Consider the following 24,909-nt stretch of genomic DNA (forward strand, 5'->3'; position numbering starts at 1 on the left):
ACCGACTTTTAGTGTTGAAATTATCCTTACTTTTCCGGTGTCCAGCGGTTGGGAGTTCTATTCCCATTTGTTTTCAGTTCTGTTGAACAAAACAACCAGCAAAGAGTCAGCGACCGTGAGCAGAGAATTAAAACAACTGGCACAGTTAAATAAAAAGCAAACGACATTCCGAATTCCTTCTCTCTTTTAACCGCGTCCGCTTCCCTTCCTCAGATATTCCTTCCTCAGCTAAGATTTTTCCATCGCTCTCCTCTCATTTTCTCTCCATCCAAACAAAGAGAAAACAAAAAGAGAGAAAATGCCGATTTCCGTTCCCAACCTCTTCAAAGAACGGAAATATCCTTTCCTTTTCGCTCTTTCGATCCTTCTCATTTCCTTCGCAATCCTCTTCTTAACCAACTCCTTCTCCCCTTTCCCTTCCCTCCCTCTCTCCTCCGATCTCCACGTCTCCCAATCTCAACCTCCTACTCCTCCTCCGCCGCCGTCTTCTTTACGATCACGATCTCCCAACGACACCGTTCGGTTCCCGCCAGAATCGCGGTCCAGAAACGACGCGGCGTCTGAGGTGGACTTGAGTGTGAGCTTGGACGTGCAATGGGGGAACTGTAAACTAGGGGCGGCGGCCGTGGATTACATACCGTGTTTGGATAACTGGAAAGCGATAAAAGAACTGAAATCGAGGAAGCATATGGAGCACAGGGAAAGGCATTGTCCGAGTCCGAGTCCGAGTCCGAGATGTTTGGTGCCCTTGCCGAGTGGTTATAAGGCTCCTGTTCAATGGCCTAAGAGCAGGGACATGGTGAGCTTGAGCTTGTTTGATACTACTACTACTACTACTTTTTATTTTTGGTAAGATATTTATTTTATTTTATTCTGGTTTATTGGTTTTTCTTAGGTTTTCTGTTAGTTGGATTAGTCACTGAAAATTTTTGAAATAATGTTTAATTTATAGATTTTTTTTATATTTTAATTTAGAAATTATAGTTCTGGTGATGTAAGCTTGAAAGTGATTTATAGAATAATAGAACTGAAAAATGAAAGTTTTGTGATAAAATTTGGTAACATCACTGGGTAGCTTTTGACTAATGGACTCGTTAGGATAAGTTTTGAAGAGCTAAATGACTTGAAAAATTGGATTTTAATAATACTGCTCTTAAAATATTTCGTTTCTCTGACGCATAGTTTGAATTAAGTGAATATAAGGCTGCTGAAGTACTTCTTTTATATATGTGACTGAGGAGTGAAATTCAAAGAATTGAAGTCTGATATTAAGGAACAGATTTTGGGAAGGTGGAAGCTGGGTGCTAAAACTTATAATATGAAGTACCTTTGTCATGCCTAAACATTTCTAATGCTGTTCTACTTGCTAAAAATGTGCATGATATGACCTATTCTTGCTTGTCCCCAGATATGGTATGACAATGTTCCTCATCCTAAGCTTGTGGAATACAAGAAAGAGCAGAATTGGGTGCGTAAATCTGGTGATTATTTCGTTTTCCCTGGAGGTGGTACACAATTTAAGAATGGGGTTACTAGCTATATTGATTTCATAAAAAAGGTATGCACTGGATTTTCCAATATTTCTGCAAATTGACACTTGAGCGCTGATTTGTTCATCAAATTTGGTCTGCACTTGGTTGAAGAGTAGACCCCCAAAAAACTTGTGTTACTTTCTGCTGAGCCTCTTTGCCTTCGTTTCCCTTCTTTTTTTTCTATAGACTTTACCGGCTATTCAATGGGGGAAGCACATTAGGGTCATTTTGGATGTTGGCTGCGGTGTTGCCAGCTTTGGTGGTTTTTTGCTGGACAAAGGTGTAATTACCATGTCATTTGCCCCAAAGGATGAACACGAAGCTCAGATACAGTTTGCTCTAGAGCGGGGAATTCCTGCTATACTTTCTGTCATTGGTACACAAAAGCTGACATTTCCAGACAATGCATATGATTTGATACATTGTGCACGATGCAGAGTTCATTGGGATGGGGATGGTATGATATCTTTTATTAACACCTTTCAGCATATGATTGACCATGTTGTTAATTTTATTTTTATTGTTTCAGTTTTCTTTTTTTAGCATATCATGGAATCATTGAGACTTTTGTGACACTTTTGAATGCAAAATGCAGGTGGGAAACCATTATTGGAGCTGAACAGGATTCTTAGGCCAGGAGGATACTTTATATGGTCTGCTACACCGGTTTATCGAGACGATGAGAGAGATCGTAATGTTTGGAAGTGTGAGGATAAATCTCTCTCTCTCTCTCTCTCTCTCTCCACCCAAAAAGGGGGGGGGGGGGGGTACAAAAATGTCTTCTTTAAATTTTCCTTGTTAACTTGTTTTATCCTTGCTATGATTAGCCACCTACACTTATGTTTTCATTGTTTAATTAGTATAATCTGAATGTGCTAAGTTGATCTGATATTCTGGACTTATTTCAGCTATGGTGGCTTTGACGACGTCCATGTGCTGGAAAGTTGTGGCTAAAACTGTTGATTCAACTGGAATTGGGCTTGTAATATATCAAAAGCCTGCCTCGTATTCCTGTTACGAGCAACGCAAAGAAAAAAGTCCGTCCTTGTGTGATCAGAAAAATAACCAGAACATCTCATGGTAATTATTTAGGATTTATATCTACATCTTACATTGCACACTCAAAGACAAGCTTCAGCATATGCACAGATGTGCTATGTTATCTTCCACTTCTTATTTCTTGGCAAAGGTGATATAAATACTAAAATAATGTTGGCATATCTGGTGTTACCCTCTATTTATGTTGAAAATGCTTCTGATGATGTCAATTTGTTGTTACAGGTATGAGCCTCTTAGCTATTGTCTTTCCAGACTTCCAGCTGATAACATCGGTAACTTGCTCAGCTGGCCCAAACCATGGCCCCGAAGGCTTAGCAGTAAGCCTCCAAGCCTTCCATCTGAACCAGATGCTAAAGATATTTTCAATGAGGATTCGAAACATTGGGCAGCACTTGTATCAGATGTGTATCTTGATGGTCTGGCTATAAACTGGGCAAGCATAAGAAACGTGATGGATATGAATGCTGGTTATGGAGGGTAAGAAATATTTTCTTTATAAAAAAAAAGGTTGCTTGTTTCATTCTTGCATGTCTGCTAGTTTTAGACTTCTCTGTTGTTTTTTTTTTGTTGACTTTGTAATCTCAAATGTATTAATATTTAAATTTAAAAAATTATAGTAACAAATTATTTTGAACTTTCTCAGGTAAAGAATTCTCACAACTACTTTTGGAATTTGTGGTTTGCAGATTTGCTGCGGCACTTATTGAGCAACCACTCTGGGTGATGAATGTTGTACCTATTGATGCACAAGATACTTTGCCCATTATTTTTGACAGGGGGTTGATTGGAGTCTATCATGACTGGTGTGAGTCTTTTAATACTTACCCTCGAACGTATGATATACTGCATTCCAGATTTCTCTTCGGAAACCTTAAAGAGAGGTATGCTGTTTTGATACCATAAAGTAATGATCTAACTATTTTTATGCTTTATCGCTAATTTATACTTCGAGTATTGAATAAATTACTAATAGATGACTAAAGCCAGTTACTGCATTATCCTTCTAAATTTGAAGTTATTAGGATTTATCCTTGAATCTGATCTAAGATTCTGCATCTATGTCAGATGTGACATTATAGATGTAGCTGTGGAAATGGATCGCATACTGAGACCCGGTGGATATCTCTTGGTCCAGGACACCATGGAAATGATTAAGAAGCTCAATCCGGTGCTGCGTTCACTCCACTGGTCAACAAGCCTTTATCAAGGCCAATTTCTTGTTGGTAAGAAGGGTTCTTGGCGTCCAAGTGATGACTAAACAAAAAAAACATGAACAGCTACCTAGGTTCGTCCACTCCGACTTTATTCTGAATTAGCATTACACCTTAACCAGTTGCAAGGAAAAAGGATGATCTCTTGGCTTCTGCAGCAAATTTGAGTCACAACACCCATATTTTACCTTTCTTTTGCCCCTAATTTCTTTCAGGAATATATTTTTTTCCCCTTCCGTTGCCATTTTGTTGTACAATCCTATAGAAAAGGATGAGAGCTTATAGCATGACATACAACAATCAGTCAATTCAAATATCTGAGTTTTGCTTGGCCATAAAAAAACAGGTCCAGTAGTGGTTTTGCACAGTTTGCTCAACTGCTCGAAAGGAAAAGCTACAGCATACGGTCGTGCCAAGTCCACATTATTTTTTCCTGAATTAAAATCCTGAAGCCCATAGATCCTGACAATTTCTGTGAATTCAATGAAGTTTCCAATGAAAGCTAGTACATCTCTTCGAATTATCCAGTACGTACGTTTCTCTCTTTGCTTTGATTATTTGATTCACTATATCAGTATTTGCCCATCTTTCTCTCTAGAAGTTTAGAGAAGCTTAGTATTAATAGGAATGTCGATGATATTTTATCATGGGATATCCTGCATTACTCAAACCGAATAGATAAAGATTAAAGAACCCTATAATTTGGTTCGGACAGGATTCGAGTATTAAAATTGTTACTCATGGGTTTGGATAGTGATTTGAAAAAACTCACTAGCCAAATTCAATTATAAGCAATAAATTTTAATATAAATTTTTGTTTTCTATATTTATATATTTTTTTATAAATTTTTATAATTAATGTAATATTTACTAAAATTCTTTAATTATCTTAATAATACTTTTAAATTATAATCTTTTTTATGAATTAACTTGAATTTATTAATTTATTTTTCATTAACAATATACATAAAAATTAATTTGAAATTTATTTTAATTGACGGATAGGAATATTTAATAAATAATGTTTAAAATATTCGAATACAAATTCGGATAGTAATTAAAAAAATTAATCAAGTATTTATAGATATCCAGTTAGAATTCCTCAAAAAAATGCATTAAAATAATAAAAAATTGAATTGAAATATTTCAAAATTAACAAATACTTTATTGGTTTACATCCATGTTAGTAAATAAAATTTCAACGTTCATTTAGTAAAAAGGAGGAGAAATCTGGAATGCATAGAAAATTACTAGTGGAAAATACATAAGATGCTATTCACCATAACATTATAGAAGCATAGAAGCACAGAAGCTGAAGCTGACACAAATTCATACAGAAGAAATGTAATTTTGGAATGTTCGAAACAAATTTTGGTAATGCACAGAGACACTGGAAACAACTGAAACTACGTAGAAGCTGCACAAGAAAACGTTGTATTGTCACCGATAAGCTTGCCGTTGAATGCCAAAACAGTCCGGGAATAGCAACCGAACTCATCCCTGAAATTATATCTCTGCCAAGTGGTCGCTTCGCCGGACAGAACAGAATGATCCCTGACCTTCATCCACCCTTCCGAATCCTGCCTGTTGTAAACGATACGCTTGTAAACCCCATTGATTCGCCTCTCATTCAAAGCATGAGAAACGTTCGTGAACAGCAAATACTCATCCGCCTTGTGCGCCAATGGAACAGTGGAAGTAATCACAGTGAGAGGATACCTCCTTCGAGTAACAGCACGACCGATCAAATTACCGGAATCTGCTCTAATCCTTGAATCCCTCTTTGCCTTAACCCTCTGTTTCACAACCTTGTACGTTCCGTTGAAGTCGAACCTTATCAAATTTGTCACCCTGAACTCTTGCGAAACAATGGTGGTGAAGTTGCCAGCTTTGGACTTAACCCAACCGGCGAACTCACTTTTCCGCTTGGCTTTAATCCGAAATGACCCATCAAGCAATCTGAAAGCCTCCTGACGTTCGATGGTAAGAGCTGGGCTGTTATAAACAATGGATTTAGCTTTGACTCTGGAAGTTCCATGGTCCAACCAGATATGCAGATTCGCATTGACGAGCCAAAACGATATCGCATCGTCGACGCCTATACGAATCTCGTGAGATTTCCCATCTAATAACCATCCCAAAAATGGGGTCAAATCCAAGTCATAGCTAGGCAGTTTAAAATCCCCGATAGCCACGACCGGTTCCCAAAATAAAGGGTTGATCCCACCGGTGAAAACAACCGGAAAAACCACCTCCGACCCCACGAATTTACTGTCGATCGTCACGAAAACTTCCCTGAATGCGCCGTTCCCGCGCTCCGTAGTCAAGTTGTTTAACCGGATGTAAGAATTTGGCGGGTTCGAATACCAAAACTCATCGTTGCCATGAAACGACGCGTATAATTCCAAAACGACCTGAAGGGTATTCTTGGGAAATCGAACTTTCTTCATGTGAACGTCCGATTCACTCTTCACCCTGAACCAATGCCCTCTTTGTCCATCGTCGCAAATCGGGATTATCAAATCCGACGGCGTTTGGAATAACCCCATATCAGCAGTGCCGAGATTATAATTATTTTTATTCGGAGAAATAATCGACGGAATCCCAACTTCGTCAGGTATAACGTTTTCTTTGTAAAATAGGAAGGAAACATGAACGTGGTAAACGCCGGTGTAAATGTCATTAACGACGTTTTCAAGCATCATGGTGGCGTTAATTTGGGATTTCGAGAGAAGAGAAGAGTACCTAGTGATATCCTTTCGAACTCTCCAGAAGATTCCGGTTTCCGTCGGCTCAGCCGTGCTGGTACGGAGGATCTCAGCGCCATCGAGCCAGATGGCGGCGATGCGGTCGTACTGTTCACCGGAGGAGGCGACATGTAGTTCGAGGACGACGCGTGGCCAAGGGGGAGGGCAATCGGAGGGAGGGGAGTATCGGGTGGAGAAAGGAGGGGAGTTGATGGTGTTGGCGTATGAATGGTGGATGACGGTGACGGAGCATGAGGGAGTCAGGTGATCGGACGGTAGAGGATTGGTCAGCTCGAAAAATTCCTGGACTTCTGGTTTTGGGGGTTTTAAAAGTTTAAGGAAATGATCAGGTGCGGTGAAGGTAGGCACTGTTCTGGTGAGGAAGAGAAAGAAGAGAATGAAGGCTGAGTAGTAGTAGTAGTAGTACATTTTTTTTCCTTTGAAAATTTCAGTTTCTTTTGCATGTGTTTATGCTTTTGGTAGGCTTCTTTGTCAAGGCTTGAAGATGGCAATTTGCAAGGCCCACCAGTTCATCACTCTTTGGGAATTTTCTTTTTAAGTTAAAATTAAATAAAAATGAGGTAAAAGTATTACTTTATTTAATTCAGATTTTATATAAATAATAAATAAAAAACTATACATTTTAAATTTTATATATAATAATAAAAAATTAAAAACAGTCACTACCTTCGATCTACCCTTACAAAAAAACTATGCTAATAGATAATATACATCGATAAAAAACTAGAATTAATATTAATGAAGCTAAAATGTTAAAAAATATTTGATTGTGATTGTCAATATACATCTTTAAATGTTTTGGTTGGGCGAAGTCTTAAAAGAATAAATCTCTATTTATTACTAACACATAACCTTGCAAGCTTGTCCTATTAGTAAAGGAAGCCACATGTTTTCCATTTTTATGTGTTATCTTATCTCTATTTGCTTTCCATTTTTAACGTGAAAGTACATATAAATAACCTTTAAATCAAATATTCGTATTATTAAAATTTTCATTTACATTAAAATCCAACATTCCCCATCACATGCATAATTCCTAAGGCTATATATATACATATTATCTTGTCCCTACAAGATCACATGTAAGCTTTAATCCAAACAATTGTCAGAAGAGAATCCCATAAACTTTCAAATCATCCTTCAACAACAAAGGATTCATTGCAATCACAAAATTTTTTGTTTGCAAATGGAAAATTTGTTGGAAATTTCAGAGCCTGAAGTTCGTATAAACTTCATACTCAACAGCAAATGCCGTTACAACCTGATGCTAAGATCCCTTTGCCCTGCTTTTCCGGTTGCTTTCAAGGTCCAAACTTCTTCTCCTCACAAATTTTTGGTCAATCCGCCGAGTGGACTAGTTCCCCCATTATCTCAAGTTGCTCTGCAAATCGTTCTTAAACCTCAAGACCAGATCCCACCCACTTTTCCTCGCTCTCATTCCGACCGTTTCCTCATCAGGACGGCCCTGTTCGACCTTGACTCCGGCGGGACAGCTCACTCCGATTCGGTCGACTCGTGCCTTTCAGCTCGGCCAACTCACGATATCAAGCTCAAGGTCGCCTTCGTGGGGCCCTTTCTTCTCCATCATGCTGTTAGTTGTGGGAATTTGGAGATTGTGAGGAAGATGATCAAGAGGCAGAAGTCGGTTTTGTATGATTTATCGACAAGAGAAGCTGAGTCACTCCTCCAAGTCGCGACGCAGTTGGCTAACTCGGAGGACATGGTGAATTTGCTGCTCGAGGCCGGTTTAAGGACAGCCTCACGTGGGGAAGAAGAAGATGGCCACGATGCGGGTTTTTATCAGCTGGATCCACGGTGGGAATCGAAAGGATGGACTGAGCTACACGTGGCAGTGGCCTTTGATCGAACGGAAGAACTCGTGGAGTTGTTAAGAAAGGGGAGACGCGAGCCGTTGGATTGGAGAGACAAGGAAGGGAGAACACCGTTGCATTTGGCGGCGAGCAAGGGGAATATCGAGTGTGCTAAGATATTGGTTGAATCGGGCGTGGATAAGAATGCAAAGAGCAAGGATGGGAGGACAGCACTGTTTAGGGCTGCAGCCAATGGGAACCGTCGAATGGTGGAAATGTTGATCGAGTTGGACGCGGACCCCACGATTCCTGATGATCGTGGCCGTTCAGCTTTTGATATCGCTCGTGATAAGGGACACGTAAGTTTTTTTGAGGCGTTACAATTTTGGCATTCAATTATTGGTATATGGAATGTTTGGCCCTAAAATATCCAAGCCAAAGGCATAGTGTTAATGAAGTTGCTAATGAAATTGAGTTTATGCCTATCCCCAAATTAAACGTATAAAATCTTAGAATATTAGGTTATTAACCATTATGCCAATGAAGTAGATTAACAAATAAAATAATATTACTATTACAATTAAAAATTGTAATTAAAAGTGATCGTGAATGTAATTATAATCATGGATCTTTACTTGCTTTTGCGATTGAGAAAAAAATTTATTGCTATCAAGATTTTTAATCAAAATTCCACGTCTTACATGACATTTTATTTAGGATTAAGTTTGACATTACCATCAAAGTAACTCAATCATAGATTAATGGTCATCCTAATGAAGTATATTAACCACCAGAATAACGAATCCTGTTATTTAGTTTGATATAGCAATTATGATTAAAAATTGTAATTTAAAGTAATCGTGATCATAATTGTAATTATAGATCTTGTGTTTGCGATTGAGAACAAATTTATTGTTATCAAGATTTTTGATCAGAATTTTATGTCTTACTTGATATTGCATTTATGATTACTTTTGACTATTGCAATCAAACGTAACTCAATTGTAGATTAACCATTATCTTAATCATATTATTTAGTTTGTTATTACAATTATGATTAAAAATTGTAATTCAAAATAATAATGATCGTAATTGTAATTGCAGGCCTTTACTTATTTTTACGATTGAGAATAAATTTATTGCAATCAAGATTTTTAATCAGAATTCCATGTCTTACTTGACATTGCATTTATGATTAAATTTGGCCATTGCAATCAAACATAGCTCAATCCTAATGCTAATATTGCTAGATGAGTTCTTACTTTCTTGTGCATCTTGGAAGTTCTATACCAAAGTGATTATCGATTTCTATGTGTTCATTATTCACAAAAGCTATCTTGCTTTTGCAATGGCCAGCCAAAGATCTGTTCCAAGAATGAACTGACAAGAACATGGCATGATCATGTAGGAAGAAATGGTGGAGATCATGGAACGTGGAGAGGAAGTACTGATGGCAGCAAGACGGGGAGACGCGACGCGGCTACAATCACTCTTGCAAAAAGGAGCCGCCACGAATTTTCAGGACCAATATGGACTCACCGCCCTGCATGCAGCGGCCATAAAAGGTCACAAGGACGTGGTTTCGCTGCTCATAGAATCGGGGTCGGACTTGGAACATCGGGACAATGAAGGCCACACGGCGTTGCATCTGGCAGTGGAGTGTGGCCACTTGGAAACAGTGGAGGCGTTGATTGAGAAAGGAGCTAATGCCAAGGCCAAGAACAAAAGAGGGGTCTCTCCTCTCTACATGGCTAAAGCTATGGGTTATGATGTTATCTCTCAGGTCCTTGCGCAAAGGGGAAATTACTCTTCTCTGCCTTCTGCCTCCTCATCTTCTTCCTCCCTTCCATCCATGTTATGACATTCATATTTTATAAATTTTTATTCAGTGTATTTAATTTACAACTCAAGCTTCTCTGCGGGTCTTGCTCTTTTGGACGTACTCTGTAAGAGGTCACTAGCCATCGAAGAAATGGGCAAAGAAAACGCACCGTTTTAGGATCAGTTGCTTGCGCCGTTACAAACGTAGCATCGAAAGTTTTCATGCACCTGGTTGTAAGATTAAGATTCCCCGATTACACCCCGTCGCATCATTTGAATTCAATTGCGAGCCCGCGCAAATCGCTTCTTTATATTCAGCTACGCACTAATGAAAACCCCTCTCTCTCTCAAACGAAAACAATAAAGTAAAGAAAACTCTCTCGCCCTCTCCCTCTCTCAGAAACTCCATTAACGAAAGCTCTGTTTCTTTGTTTTCTCAGTTTTTGTTTTCATTTCAAGTTTCAAAAACCGGAAAAGAAAAAAGAAAAATAAAATGCTTTACTCCAGAGAGTTCGTTGCTCGCAAAGCTTCTCTTGGATGAACATGGTGATCTCTCTCTTTTTCTTTCTTTTTTTGAAATTTATCTAAAAAAGAAGTAACGGTTACATCAAGAAAAAGCTCTCTCTCTCTCTCTCGATGAGAGATCGCCTTTAACGAAGCTCTGTTTCTTCGTTTTCTCAGTTTTTAGAGAGATCCTTGCGGGCAAAGCTTCTCTTGGCCAAACATGTGAGCTTTCTCCTTTTCTTTTTCTTTTTGTTAATTTTTATCCATTTTTAACTACGGTTTTTTTCCTTTTGTTTGTCTCCACGATCTCGTAATATTTGTATTGTTTTGTTGAAATTTATCTGGAAAAGAAGTATCTCTCACATAAAGAAAAAGCTCTCTCTCTCTCTCTCGATGAGAGATCGCCATTAACGAAGCTCCATTTCTTTCTTTTGTCTTTTAAGTTTCAAAAACCGAATAAAAAATAACAAAAGAATGCTGATCTGCTTCTTTTCCTTGCTTTATTTTTCCACATTAGACATAGTTTTCATTTTGTTTATAATCAGGAACTCATTTGTTTTCATGCATGAGTTTGCTTTATTTCTTTGAATTCGTTGAAAGTTCTCTTTAGAAAAAAGTTTCTGATTACATTTTTGTCTGGATGATAAGTATTCCTATTACGCTTCATTATTTATCTGTTAAATCTCTGTGAAACGTAAATATTTGAAACTGAACTTTCGAGTAGTTCTACTTTGCGATTCATTTTCACCTTTATTCGACGCCATTTTTGCTTGATTTTTCTTTAAAAAAGTAGATCTAATCTGTCTTTCTCTTTCATGCTCTGTTTTACTTTCCATTTATAGTTTATTTTCTTTTAAATGAGTAATTAAACGTTCTATTTTTTTGTGAAAATAAAAAGTCCCCGCGCAAATTGATTGTCGTTTTTAGTTAACTGAAGGTCCGCTTGGCTTTCTGGTATATTAGCTGGAATAAATAAGTATTCTCTGCTGTTTTTCTTATTTAAGGTTGCTTTCTACTGAGCAGTCGAAGCTCGACCGAAGGAAGGCTAGCAAGCTCGACGTAGCTCAACTCTGGTTTCTATTTTTCCTTTTCAGTCATGCGATCTCTTTTTGTTGCCTTATTTTAATTTGTATTTTAAACGAGCTCAGATTCTTTTCTTTTTCCTTTGGAGAATTATATGTAACAGTGAAGAGATCCTAAACCCTCCCGTTCCTAATGCTCTTCGATTCTCCTGCATCCTCATGGGTAAATCAAAATAAATACCAGTAATAATTTCTATTTTTCCTTTTTAAAAAAAAAAAAAAAAACTTTCTAATTTTCTTGTTACTCTCGCGAGGTGGAGTTGTGATTCTCTACAAGAAAAAAGTGATGCTCCTTCATGGTAAATAAATTTTAAATCCTTATTTTTAAAAATTTTACTATTTACCGTTTTATTTTTGCTCTGGTTTTGATGCTCTGGCTTTGTTTAAACAGATGATGCTAATCGGCTTCTGGTGCCAACTTGGAAAGCACTACATAATTTCCTTTTCGTCTTTCTTAAGGTAAGTAATGTTTGCTCATACATACTCTCTCAAGGTTCGAATTCGAATATAAGATGGAAAGAACAAAAAACCAAAAAAAAAAAAAGAAAATCAGAATGCAGCTATCTATCATTATGAATTTGTCTTGCACATGGCTTTGAGTCAAACCTCTGCAATGATTTTTGTTTAATTATCTCTAAGTCTCATTTGATTTTCAGTTCTTCGGACTTTAGATTTAATAAAATTTAATTAATCTAAGCTTGAAAACAAGAAAGCCTATAGGGAAAGAATAGGCCAGAACTCTTTCTTAATTAAAGTATAGCTAAAAATCCCACGTTTTCGAAAACATAATGGAATATAGTTTTCCCTTTGTAACGTGTACTTGAGCAAAAGCCAGCCAGAAACTGCATTTAGTTTCAACAACCAGAGTGTGTAAACTAGGTATTGTCTTTGAGATTCCAATGGAAAGCCACGTGACATAGAATATATGTTAAGTACTCCTTACATGGCAACCTGGAAATTTATTGTTCTTGTCCTGCTTGACAGCATTAACTACCTAACATTCGTGCAGGTAAGATGCTACTATACTACTAAACTAGTTGGAAAACATATACATTGGGCCTTACTTTCAAATTTATCTCCATTTGTCAACAGAGCTAGTAAAGATTTTAGGTAATGCCCTTCAATATTTTAGCAAATAAAACTAAGGTGTCTTATTTCTTGAAAGTGATTGATATTATTTTGATGTTTGATTAATTTATTTATTGATTTTTTTATAAATATCGAGAATTATTTGTTTGCGATTGTAAATTTTACTTGTCATAACATAATCCGCTAAAAAAAACATTCTAGTACTAGATAGCCTTGCAATATAAGTTACAAAATTTGGTAAGTTGTTACCTATTTCCATTTCTTCCTTCTAACCTTTTTAGCACATGAAATTTCATAATTTCTCAATTTAAAGATTAAAAAAATTTTGTGCTTGCTTGTTTGGAATAATAAAATATTAACAATAAATATTTTAGGTGATGCCAAAATATTAATAATAAATATTTTAGGTGATGCCCTCCATTATTATAACAAATTAATAGTTGTAGTTTGATTAGCTTGTTTACTAAACCTTTTATAACTAAGGAAAGCTTTTTAATTATAATTATAATTTTGGGTTGTCATGTCAGTAAAATTTGGTAAGTTGTTACTCATTTGCATTTTCTCCTTCAAACATTTTAACGCATGAAATTTCATAATTTCTCGATTTAAAAAAAAAACAAACAAAAGTTTGTGCTTGCATGTTTGGGATAATAAGAATATTAACAAATTATTTACACAAATCCCAAATTATACCAGTGAAATAAAAATTACTAACTAAATAAATAACATAAAACTGACTATTTTCTTTGTTTTATTACTGTGATTTTTTGTTTTCCTAAGCTAGGGAAAGGAGTAGGTGATTCGAGGTTGACCGGGGCTGCAAGACGGGCACCTAATCAGACCATTAACGTTGCAAGCGGTGCAACTCCGGAACCCGGATTTTTCAGAGTAGATCTTACGGCTACCATTGCATTGACAACAGAGGACAAATCTCAGCCCTTCACATAAATCACAGGCGCTGGAGCCCACCACCAAAGGTATCCCACCTATCAGCTTCTTCAGTTCTCCACACTCATGTAACTGTTTGATTTCCTCGGCCCCGCCAACGTACTTCCCACCAACGAAAACCGACGGCAGGGTAACATTCTTACGCCCGAATATCCCCTGCAGCTCGTCTAAGAAATTGGAATCCAACGACAAATCCCGTTCGTCGATCGGGACGCGGAGCCCTCCGAGGATCGATCTGACGACCCTGCAGTCCTCGAAGGTCTTGCGGACGACGCGGAGGCTGGTGAGGTAGACGACGACGCGCTGGTCGGCGTCGGGGGGTACTGCGACGGACGGTTGGGACGAAGGGGGAGCATGGCGGTGGTTGGCCCAGGCGCGGAGGACTGAGGTGGAGAGCTTGACGCGGTGGAAAATGGAGGGTCGTTTGGGGGATTGGGGATAGAAACGGGAGTCTTCTTCCTCTTTAAGGATATCGTTAATGTCTTTGAATGAGGAGAAAGAGAAATGGGAGGGTGATTTGGGCGTGGAGTTTCCCCTGCTTGGTGATCTTAGCCACTGAGGAAACATTACAGAGAGAGAGGGGGGGAAGGAAAGGATTCTTTTTGGCAGGGAAGGTGAGAAATGGTTGGGTGGTTTAAGGATATAAGTAGGGTAATAAAATAAAAAAAGGGGGGGGGGGGGGGGGGGGGTGTGGGGTTCTGAGTTGGAGTTAAATGGAATTTGGGCTATTAAGGAAACCCTAGAAGAGGGAGGGAGAGAGAGGAGGTGAGGCTGAGATTAAGGGCAGGGATTCAGAGTTACGGCATTTGGGGTAATAATGACTTCGTTTCTTATATAGTGCAGTAGAAGAAAATGGGTGAGTGATGGGGTGAAATTTTTTATATACTGCATTAGTTGCTTGTAGTTGGGATGGCTTGTGACAAAAGAAATGAAGATATGGATCTGCCAGCTGTAAGTGTTTTTTTTTAATCTACTATACACTAAATAGGAGACCAAAACCAGTCCAAAAAAAAAAAAATAGAGGCAAAACCAGAGGAGTTCATTTTTTTGAAAATTAAATTTCAATTTTTTTTAAAAAAAAACTGGTTAGGTAATTAGGAAAATGACTTTGGAAAGTTAATTTTTGTTATTTTTTGGTTTTAAGAAACTTTGGAAACTGTCTACCAAATTTGAGGAAAGGACGACAATTTCCTCGAGCACATTTGCAGCTTGTTTTACTTTTAATTAACTTTCACATCTATTTTTTTCCTCAATTTTAGAGAAAGTAATCTATTATACAAACATTTTAATACAAATTTTAAAAAAATTATATAGAATAATAAAAATAAAAATAATAATAATATTATAAAATTTTAAAGTACAATCAAATATAAAGAGTACTGTTTTTATTGTTACTATTTTAATAGTATTATTAATATTATTACATTTACCACACTCTTATTACTATTAATATAATAATTATTAGAAATATTAATTCATATTGCAAATATTTTAAAAAAATCGTAATTATATAAAATATAATAGATTAAATATTATTTCAAAGATTAATAGTAATAAGGAATATTATTATTATTATTATTATTCTTATTACGACTGAACATGAATTTATTGTATTTATATCAATATTAATATAATACTAATTAATATTTTCTTGATAATAAAAACTAATCAATATTAATAATATGAAATAATAATTTTTAAGAATTATAGGAATATGACAACTAAATCTTATGTGGTAAATAATAATATTCATTCCATTACGTTTTGTATAATTAATATTTTATTTTAAATATTTATTTTTTGAATTAATAAATAAATAATAAAACTTAATTTATTATCTTTTGTAGTATTATTTTATTTACAATAAGAAATGATATTTCAATTATAATAAAATATAATTTATTATATTTTAGATCATTATTAATTTATTTTAGGCATTTATAATATGAAATAATATTTAAATTCTAATAATATCTAATTTATTATATTTTAGAAAAATTATTAATTTGTTTTAAATATTTATAACATGAAATTATATTTCAATACTAATAAAATGTAATTATTAAATTTTAGATAATTATTAATTTATTTTGAATATTTATAATATGAAATAAAATTTAAATTATAATAAAATATAATTTATATTATTTTATATAATTACTAATTTGCTTTAAATACTTATAACATGAAATAATATCTCAATTATAATAATATCTAATTTATTATATTTTAGAAAATTATTAATTTATTTTAAATATTTATAACATGAAATTATATTTCAATACTAATAAAATGTAATTATTAAATTTTAGATAATTATTAATTTATTTTGAATATTTATAATATGAAATAAAATTTAAATTATAATAAAATATAATTTATATTATTTTATATAATTACTAATTTGCTTTAAATACTTATAACATGAAATAATATCTCAATTATAATAATATCTAATTTATTATATTTTAGAAAATTATTAATTTATTTTAAATATTTATAACATGAAATTATATTTCAATACTAATAAAATGTAATTATTAAATTTTAGATAATTATTAATTTATTTTGAATATTTATAATATGAAATAAAATTTAAATTATAATAAAATATAATTTATATTATTTTATATAATTACTAATTTGCTTTAAATACTTATAACATGAAATAATATCTCAATTATAATAATATCTAATTTATTATATTTTAGAAAATTATTAATTTATTTTAAATATTTATAACATGAAATTATATTTCAATACTAATAAAATGTAATTATTAAATTTTAGATAATTATTAATTTATTTTGAATATTTATAATATGAAATAAAATTTAAATTATAATAAAATATAATTTATATTATTTTATATAATTACTAATTTGCTTTAAATACTTATAACATGAAATAATATCTCAATTATAATAATATCTAATTTATTATATTTTAGAAAATTATTAATTTATTTTAAATATTTATAACATGAAATTATATTTCAATACTAATGAAATCTAATTATTATATTTTAGAAAATTATTAATTTACTTGAAATATTTATAATATGAAATAATATTTCAATTATAATAAAATCAAATTTATATCTTTTTGGTAAATTATTAATTTATTTTTAATATTTATTATATTTTAAATAATTATTAGTTTATTTTAAATATTTATGATATGAAATAATATTTCAATTATAATAAAATCTAATTTATTATATTTTAAATAATTGTCAATTTATTTTAAATATTTGTAAGATGAAATAATATTTAATAAAATGTAATTTATTTAAATTTGGATAATTACTAATTTATTTTAAATATTTATAAGATGAAATAATGTTATTTATATTTTTAATATAAATAAACAAAGTTTAATTATAATTGAAATATTTTTTCATATCATAAATATAATTTTTAATTTATTTTAAATATTTATCATATTAAATAATATTTCAATTATAATAAAATCTATTTTATTATATTTTAATTATATTTTCTATAATTTTTAATTTATTATATTGTCTATAAATTTTAATTTATTATTTTGCATATCTTAATATCAATTTATTATTTTTTTATAATTTTAGGTTTATTTTAAATATTTATAAAATTAATTTAATATTTCAGTAATAACTGAATCTAATTTATTATATCTTCTTTGATAATTATTTTATTTTAAATATTTTAATATTATTTTATTATTCATTATTATACTGTCAATAAAGATTAATTTTTATTAATAACACGGAACATTAATATCTGAAAATGATAACAATAATCATTTTAAATATGATAATAATTCATAATATTATTATTATTATTATTAAACACATGAGATTCATTCTTCGTATTCCTATTATTCTTATATATTTTTATTTCTTATTATTAATATTAATTAATCTTTACTAACAGTAAAATAATAAATTAATACTATATTAGTATTAAATTATATTATATGAATATTTATATGTGAGTAATTATGTGAAGTATTAATTCATATTATGAATATTTAAAAATATAATAATTTAAATGTTATTATAATGGATTAATCTTCAGTGATAAAGTAATAATCAATATTATGTTTGTACTAAAATATTTTATGTCAACACTAATTAATGTTGATATATTAATCATTATAAACAATTTTTATTATGAAATAAATTACATTTAAAAATAAAATCATATTATATATTGTGAAAATAAAAATAATTGTAAAAGTCTAAGAAATATTAATCTATAACAACAATATCCACATTATAACATTATATAAGTTTTTTAATAGTAGTAATATTTTATCTGTTATTATATTCATCTTTAAATCTTAGATAACATCACATTATATTTTATTATATATACTATACAATATTTAATACATTATCATTTTATATTTTTTTTATATAAAACGCAATATTATTATATATTTAATTATAAATAATTTTATATAATGATAATGCATTTAATTATGAAGCTTTGAATGTTACAATTATAATTTTGAAAAAACTAAAATATAATTCAAAACAGTAGTCAGTAACAAAAAATGTATTTAAAATAAATAAACTATGAACATAAGTATATAAAAAAAGTGTTTATTTTTTTAGAATTTTTAATTTTCAAATTTATTTTTTAATAAAATAATAATACTTATTTAATTTAATTAGTAATATATAAAATCTAATATATTGACAGAAAATCAAATACAAACTCAAAATGTAAAAATGAGATCGAAAGAGAAATCAAACTTGTAGACTCAAGTTGTGAACTATTTACTAAGAAATTAACAACACAAGTAGGCACAATCTTGTTTCCTCCCCTTTATATATTCTTTAACAAAAGAGAAAAAAACAAGGAAAGAAGAAGGTTCTAAAGCCAATTAAAAGAAGAAAATTAACATTCAAAGCGATGTTTCACTGGAAAAGAAAAGAGAGGAGCAACTAACTAATTGATCTTTTTCCTTTTGAAACCAGCAGTTAACTTACCTTTTGTAGCGTCACATCTTTGGTCCTTTAGAGATAAGAATGTCTCCAAAAGGCTCCCTTTGTTTCACTTTTAAGAAACCTTGAGAAGTAAGAACTGCAAAGCAAAAACAATATTCAGATGCTTATATTTGACACTTTCAAAAACCAATAGATCACATCTTTTTGCATATATATACCACAAGTCTGATAGAAGAGCTGAGCTGCTCCTTTTCGATTCAGTCCAGCTGCTAAGTTGTTCAGGGATTCTACTTGAGGAGCTCCTGGAGTTTCAAAGTGTGCTTTCATATACCTGCAAAGCCAATTAAAGATTAGGCTGAATCAGACAAAGTCAAAGGTTAATTTTTAAAAACTTTAAAAAGGGGGATGGATGTAAAGAACAAATACTTCCTGATGTTCTCAGTCATTATGTCAGGAGGATCATTCGCTGGAGCTTCCATTGTAAGTTGGGTTTCCACCAATAATTCTGTAAAAAAGAAAAATAAATATAGAAAAAGGAAATTCCAGTACTGATTATAGATGTTATGGCAAAATGGAAGTTGATGAGTCCATTTACCTTGATCCGGTGTCAGGGCTTTTGGTCCTGGACTTGATAACTTGTAGTCAATGTCAGCTTCCTGAAACACTTCAACCACTGGGTCAAGGCTGCCAGTACTGTTCTTCGAAGTCGACGGCACAATATTCTTCTTGGACCCAACCCTTTAAGTTAATCACAAGCACATTGCTCATCTCCTGAATGGAAATTTTGTCTACCTTCTAATTTATTTTGGAACATGGATTTTTTACTTACCTTCCAATATTTACTTCTAAGTTATTTGTGGGGATTCCATCTCCGGATACCGAGCTCCCGGTGTATCTTGCTGCATCTCCTGCAAAATGCACATGAAGCTTAGCTAATACACAGTGTCTCCAAACAGAAGAAAAGAGAGATGATGTTTCATACCAGAATTTCCAGGGGTGACAAACTGATTGGTCTCCAATGGCGTCACCTTATTTACCACACTCGTTCGCTGTAACTCTATGGTAGCAGCAAGAGAAGGGGAACCAACTCCGCTGTGAAGATCTTCAAAAGGCTTCACATTCCAAATTGGATCAGGCCACAGGGGTACAAATGTATTTCAGGGAAGCAAATTAAAAGACCTGGTTCCGAGACTTACATAATCCATTGGATTATCATACTGTACTCTATCCGGAGGAGATGATTGGGGTGCTCGTGGTTGTGAGGTCCTCACTGTGTACAGTATAAATATAGATTAACTTCCCTCCATTATATCCACAAGAACTTAAGAAGCAAGAAGCTGTGAGTTCAAACCAGTGGGTGAGTCATTGCGAGGTTGAGTGCCTTTCTTCCAGAGATCCAACAGTGGTGCTGGGTAAGGGATGTCTTGATCTCCTTTCGCAAACGTATCATCCATTAGTACAGTAGATGGGAGCTCCATGAGCTCAGCTATCTTCAAAGTAGACAGGATATTTGTGCGCCCCTGCATCATTTATAGCATAAAAACCTTACGTTACATAAGTGATTCTTGAAATGATTGTTTTCTTGGTATAAAACGCTTCTGATATGTGTGGTTCAGAATAATGTGTAACAAATATTTGCTCATGGGGCAAGTTTAGTGGCTAAGTGATCTTGGTATGCAACATAATTATGCACAACATGAATAGGATAAATTGCAAATATGCAGGGCATACCCTTTTCCTCCCTCGTCTTGATACAATATCTGAAGTGTCATGAAGCCAGGATAGGTACACATGGTTTGGAAGTGTAATTTGTTCCTCATCTATGGTAATTCCTTTGGCTTTTCTCGCTTTTCGTCTTACTGGCCCTGGCCTCTGTTGGTCCTGCTTTCTCAAGGAGAATAAAATTAGCGAAGACTGTATTTTCCATCTGATTCTTTGCAAAACTGTTGGTAAAAATCATTAATGTTTACTCTGGCTTCTTGGTTTTTATTAAGTTGTTGATCCAAGTGGTTCTCTGGATGCTGCTCTTGGGTTTCTTCATCTGCAGGAGATTAGCATGAATATCAAGCTCACTCTCATTCCTAGTTTTTCTAAAGTGGAAAATAACTGAAATGACACAAAAAGATCACTGATATTAGGAAAACTTTCAGTTATATATAAATTTATGCACAGGAAAGCTTTCAAAACTTGTTTGGTCAGAAAATTCATTTTGAACAGCAATTATTTATGACAATGTTTGCATACTTGGATCTAAAATCAATATGAATGGTTCATTTACAAATATTATTCAGCAGGACTGCGAAAATGGTTTAAAAATTAAGTGAAAGCTTCATATCTTTTTCCAGATTTCTTAAATCTTTCCCTTAAACGATCAAAAACTGCAGACATGGTTTAAGGTTGCACTATTCTTGACCATCTAAGGCATTACAGTACTCTTACCTCTTTGAGGCCCATCTTGCTGGGCTGGAGAAGGAATGGGAGTAGTTGGTATCTCTATATACTCTTCTAAATTGACGTTCAGTTGCGTCTCCCCATGACCACCTTCAAATCTGTCACAGCAGTTAGAAAAATTGAGAGAATTATTCAGTCCACAGACACCCTTGTGAATTCTTAACTAAAACCTCTGCCAGCTACAGATGCGCACCCCCATGGAACTAAGCTTTTAAAGTTACCTTTCAAATTGATCATGAATGTGTGTATTAGGCTGAAATGAATCGAATAAGGTGATGTCGTTATCATCAGCTGTAAGAAAGAAAGCGAGAGTGGTCGAACATGCAGCATAACATTAAATATGATTCTCAGCTTGATGTACATGTTCGAAATGACCATCTAGCAGAAAAGTTCAGGGGTGAAAAAAAAACCTTGATGGTGGTCATGGGTGAGATTATCCTCCATGGGATCATTGGTAAAATAGTATTCATCAACTTGGTCAAGTCGCTGTACATCATCAAAGGTAACAAAATATTAGTCCCGGAATGGAATTGTAAATGATTCTGATAACTGCTTTCTGTCAGTAATTGTAACAGACTTTTCTTCCACCGGCATCTAATAAGAATAGTACCTTTCTCGGCCTTTAGGCTAAAAATCGAGGCATCTAATAAGAATATGTTTCAATTATAAGTTGTTCCTTCTCAGGGGAACTGATTTTCCCTTAACAATTCACTCACATAATTTTGATAATGATCAAGGGTGAACAGATTAAATACATGAAGACTCAACATGTTGGGTCACAGTGGAATTGGCCAAAGATAGGAAGAGGTGAACCAAAATAACTGAAACAAATGCACGAACTGTAAAAAATGGATACCATTAGCTGCAGGTCTGTGCCCCCAAAAAGGAAGAAATCAAGTAGAAGAACAAAAGGTGATAAAATGAGAAAAAGTCCACACTTATTATTAGCATTGCATGCTAATGTATAGGACACACTTAGATTTGAAAAAGTCCACACTTAGTTACATTTTCAGGCTTCCCCCGAGCCAACCCAATTAGCATCCAAAGCCCCAATGAAACGAGTCACCAGGCCTAGTAACAAATTTTGGAAAAAAAGAATAAATTTAGTTAAAACACCATGAATGAGGATAAGATTATTTTACCATATTTCAATATCTCAAGTAATATAGCTAATTTACCACTTTATTTTTGAAAAACCAAATAATAGAAATGATAATAAATCCATCAAACCTCTCTCCAGCAGGGGCTGGGGAAAATATAATTAACCATCATATTTTAAACTGTCCAAACCTAATGGCAGCGTAAAACACACATTTATAACAGTTTTTTTTTTAATTGCTTCTTCCATCAAATAAAATATCCTTACCTTAAAGAGTTTATATTATGAAAAATTTACCATGTTAAGATTGTTCTGTTGAAACCGCATGGAGGTTTCTTCATCTTCAGGTTCTCCAACATTAGTGTCTTCATTTTCAGGCAGCGTAATGGTTTTTCTCCTGCACACAATGGAGACAATGAGACAGAATAACACCAAAACCAAATCTTTTCAAATGTTTTCAACTTTAATTTGACAGAAAAGAGATTTTGCCCGGCTTTTGTTCTTCTTTTGGGGAGTAGAGTTGGCTCGTCCATCGCCTTCCATGCATTTCTTAGTTCAACCTCAAACACACCAAAAAAAGAAAATCAAAGGTGATTAGCAAAAACAGTTAATCAACAGAAACGAATTTACTAATTGAAGAAGAAAATTACAGAACAAAAAAAAAAAAGATGAAAAGGAAATTATCCAGTGCTTTCCAAGTTGGTACCAGAAGCCGATTAGCATCATCTGTTAAACATAAAACTACAGAATCAAAACCACTGTAAAATAAAACGGTAAATAGTCAAATATTTTGAAAAATGAGGGTCCAAAATTTATTTACCATGAAGGAGCATCACTTTTTTCTCATAGAGAATCACAACTCCACCTTGAGAGAATAAAGAGAAAATTAGTGAAATTACTAGAACCGAGTTTGAAATTCAGAAAACTATTTAAAAAAATATGAAAAAATAGAAACTAATACTAATATTTATTTTGTTTTACCCATGAGAATGCTGGAGAGTCGAAGAGCTATAGGAACCGGAGGATATAGAATCTCTTCACTGTTAAATACACTCGAGAGGAAAAAGGAATCTGAGTTCGTCTAAAATACAAGCTAAGGCAACCAAGAAGAAATCGCAATGACTGAAAAGGAAAATAGAAACCAGAGCTGAGCTACGTCGAGCTTGCTAGCCTTTCTTCGGTCGAGCTTCGACTGCTTAGTCCCAAGCAACCTTAATAAACAAAGAGCCAAAATAAGAAAAAACAACAGAGAATAGTTATTTATTCCAGCTTATATAACAGAAAGCCAAACGGAGCTTTAATTAACAAAAAGTTCACTAAAAATGAACGTTTAATTAAAAAAAACTAAAAAGAAAATTGATCAAACTAGTAATGGAAAGTAAAACAGAGCATAAAAAGAAAAAGAGAGATTAGATCTACTTTAACAAAGAAAATCAATAAAAAATGGCGTCGAATAAAGGTGAAAATAAATCGCAAAGTAGAGCTAGTTGACAGTTCATTGTCAAATATTTACGTTTCACAGAGATTTAACAGATAAATAATAAAACGTAAAAGGAATACTTAACATCCAGACCGAAATGTAATCAGAAACTTCTTTTTCTGAGAGAACTTTTGAAGAATTCAAATAAACAGAACAAATTCATGCATGAAAACAAATGAGCTCGTGATTATAAACAAAACAAAAAATAAAAATTAATATGGAAAAATAGAACAAAGAAAAGAAACGGAGCTTCGTTAATGGCGATCTATCATCGAGAGAAAAAGAGAGATAGCGTTTTCTCCATCTGAGAGATACTTCTTTTTCCGATAAATTTCAGCCAAATATTACAAATATTATGAGATTTTAAAAAAATGAAGTTAAACAGTGAAACGTAGAAGGAATACTTATCATCCAGATTAAAATGTACTCGGAAACTTCTTTTTAAGAGAACTTTCGACGAATTCTAAGTAACAGAGCAAACTCATGCATGAAAACAAACGAGCTCGTTAATGGCGATCCTAAACACAACAAAAACTAAGTTTAACATGGAAAAACAAAACAAAGAAAATAAACTGATCAGTATTCTTTTATAAACTTAAAAGACAAATAAGAAAAAGAAACGGCGCTTCGTTAATGGCGATCTCTCATCGAGAGAGAAAGAGAGATAGCTTGTTCCTCATCTTAGAGATACTTCTTTTTCAGATTAATTTCAGCAAAATAATACAAATATTACGAGATTAAAAACAAAGACAAACTGAAGTTAAAAATGGATAAAAACAAAAAAGAGTAAGAGAAAGAGAAAGCTCACCATATTTGGCCAAGAGAAGCTTTGCGAGCAAGGAGCTCTCTAGAGTAAAACATTTTGTTTTCTTCTTTTTTTTCCTTCCGGTTTTTTGAAATTTAAAAAAAAAATACTGTGAAAACGAAGAAACGAAGCTTTCGTTAATGGAGTTTCTGAGAGAGGAAGAGAGGGAGAGAGAGAGTTTTCTTTTCTTTTTCTTTTTCTTTTTGTTTGGGTTTTGGTTTTGGTTTTGTTGAGAGCCAAACAAACACAGTTTGTTATTTGTTACCTTCACTCTGCGTAGTGCGCAGCTGAATACCAACGACGCCATAGC

The 24,909-nt window shown here is 33.3% G+C and overlaps 5 protein-coding genes across 8 annotated transcripts; 2 read left to right on the forward strand and 3 right to left on the reverse strand.

Moving 5' to 3' along the window:
• LOC18585805 (probable methyltransferase PMT23) lies at nucleotides 33-4,332 on the forward strand. Of its 3 annotated transcripts, none has more exons than XM_007008823.2 (9): nucleotides 33-799; nucleotides 1,409-1,558; nucleotides 1,719-1,989; nucleotides 2,128-2,238; nucleotides 2,441-2,612; nucleotides 2,814-3,068; nucleotides 3,278-3,472; nucleotides 3,657-3,876; nucleotides 4,018-4,332. In XM_007008823.2, the coding sequence occupies exons 1-8, from the start codon at nucleotides 299-301 to the stop codon at nucleotides 3,847-3,849; spliced, it is 1,848 nt and encodes a 615-aa protein (XP_007008885.2). In that variant the 5' UTR covers nucleotides 33-298; the 3' UTR covers nucleotides 3,850-3,876; nucleotides 4,018-4,332. The 3 variants fall into 3 exon arrangements, with proteins under 3 accessions (XP_007008885.2, XP_007008886.2, XP_007008884.2); XM_007008824.2 differs by having other exon boundaries at nucleotides 4,149-4,332; XM_007008822.2 differs by having other exon boundaries at nucleotides 34-799; nucleotides 3,657-4,332.
• On the reverse strand, nucleotides 4,987-7,036 carry LOC18585806 (peptide-N4-(N-acetyl-beta-glucosaminyl)asparagine amidase A). Its single transcript, XM_018128573.1, has one exon. It carries the CDS (start codon nucleotides 6,976-6,978, stop codon nucleotides 5,209-5,211), a length of 1,770 nt encoding a protein of 589 aa, XP_017984062.1. The 5' UTR covers nucleotides 6,979-7,036; the 3' UTR covers nucleotides 4,987-5,208.
• Nucleotides 7,542-10,385, forward strand: LOC18585807 (serine/threonine-protein phosphatase 6 regulatory ankyrin repeat subunit B). Of its 2 annotated transcripts, none has more exons than XM_007008827.2 (2): nucleotides 7,542-8,740; nucleotides 9,738-10,385. In XM_007008827.2, the coding sequence occupies exons 1-2, from the start codon at nucleotides 7,757-7,759 to the stop codon at nucleotides 10,008-10,010; spliced, it is 1,257 nt and encodes a 418-aa protein (XP_007008889.2). In that variant the 5' UTR covers nucleotides 7,542-7,756; the 3' UTR covers nucleotides 10,011-10,385. The 2 variants fall into 2 exon arrangements, with proteins under 2 accessions (XP_007008889.2, XP_007008888.2); XM_007008826.2 differs by having other exon boundaries at nucleotides 7,545-8,740; nucleotides 9,790-10,385.
• LOC108663814 (uncharacterized protein At5g39865-like) lies at nucleotides 13,456-14,813 on the reverse strand. Its single transcript, XM_018129471.1, has one exon. It carries the CDS (start codon nucleotides 14,390-14,392, stop codon nucleotides 13,658-13,660), a length of 735 nt encoding a protein of 244 aa, XP_017984960.1. The 5' UTR covers nucleotides 14,393-14,813; the 3' UTR covers nucleotides 13,456-13,657.
• On the reverse strand, nucleotides 18,685-24,655 carry LOC18585810 (sister chromatid cohesion 1 protein 1). Its single transcript, XM_007008830.2, has 20 exons — nucleotides 24,603-24,655; nucleotides 23,457-23,525; nucleotides 23,296-23,354; nucleotides 23,135-23,179; nucleotides 23,021-23,040; nucleotides 22,804-22,874; nucleotides 22,612-22,711; nucleotides 21,626-21,701; nucleotides 21,437-21,506; nucleotides 21,204-21,313; nucleotides 20,735-20,805; nucleotides 20,496-20,645; nucleotides 20,116-20,284; nucleotides 19,961-20,034; nucleotides 19,747-19,876; nucleotides 19,594-19,672; nucleotides 19,360-19,502; nucleotides 19,191-19,269; nucleotides 18,983-19,095; nucleotides 18,685-18,900 (listed from the first exon to the last, which is right to left on the reverse strand). The coding sequence occupies exons 1-20, from the start codon at nucleotides 24,653-24,655 to the stop codon at nucleotides 18,818-18,820; spliced, it is 1,764 nt and encodes a 587-aa protein (XP_007008892.2). The 3' UTR covers nucleotides 18,685-18,817.

The sequence above is a fragment of the Theobroma cacao genome, chromosome 10, assembly GCF_000208745.1.
Source record: "Theobroma cacao cultivar B97-61/B2 chromosome 10, Criollo_cocoa_genome_V2, whole genome shotgun sequence".
Lineage (NCBI taxonomy): Eukaryota > Viridiplantae > Streptophyta > Magnoliopsida > Malvales > Malvaceae > Theobroma > Theobroma cacao.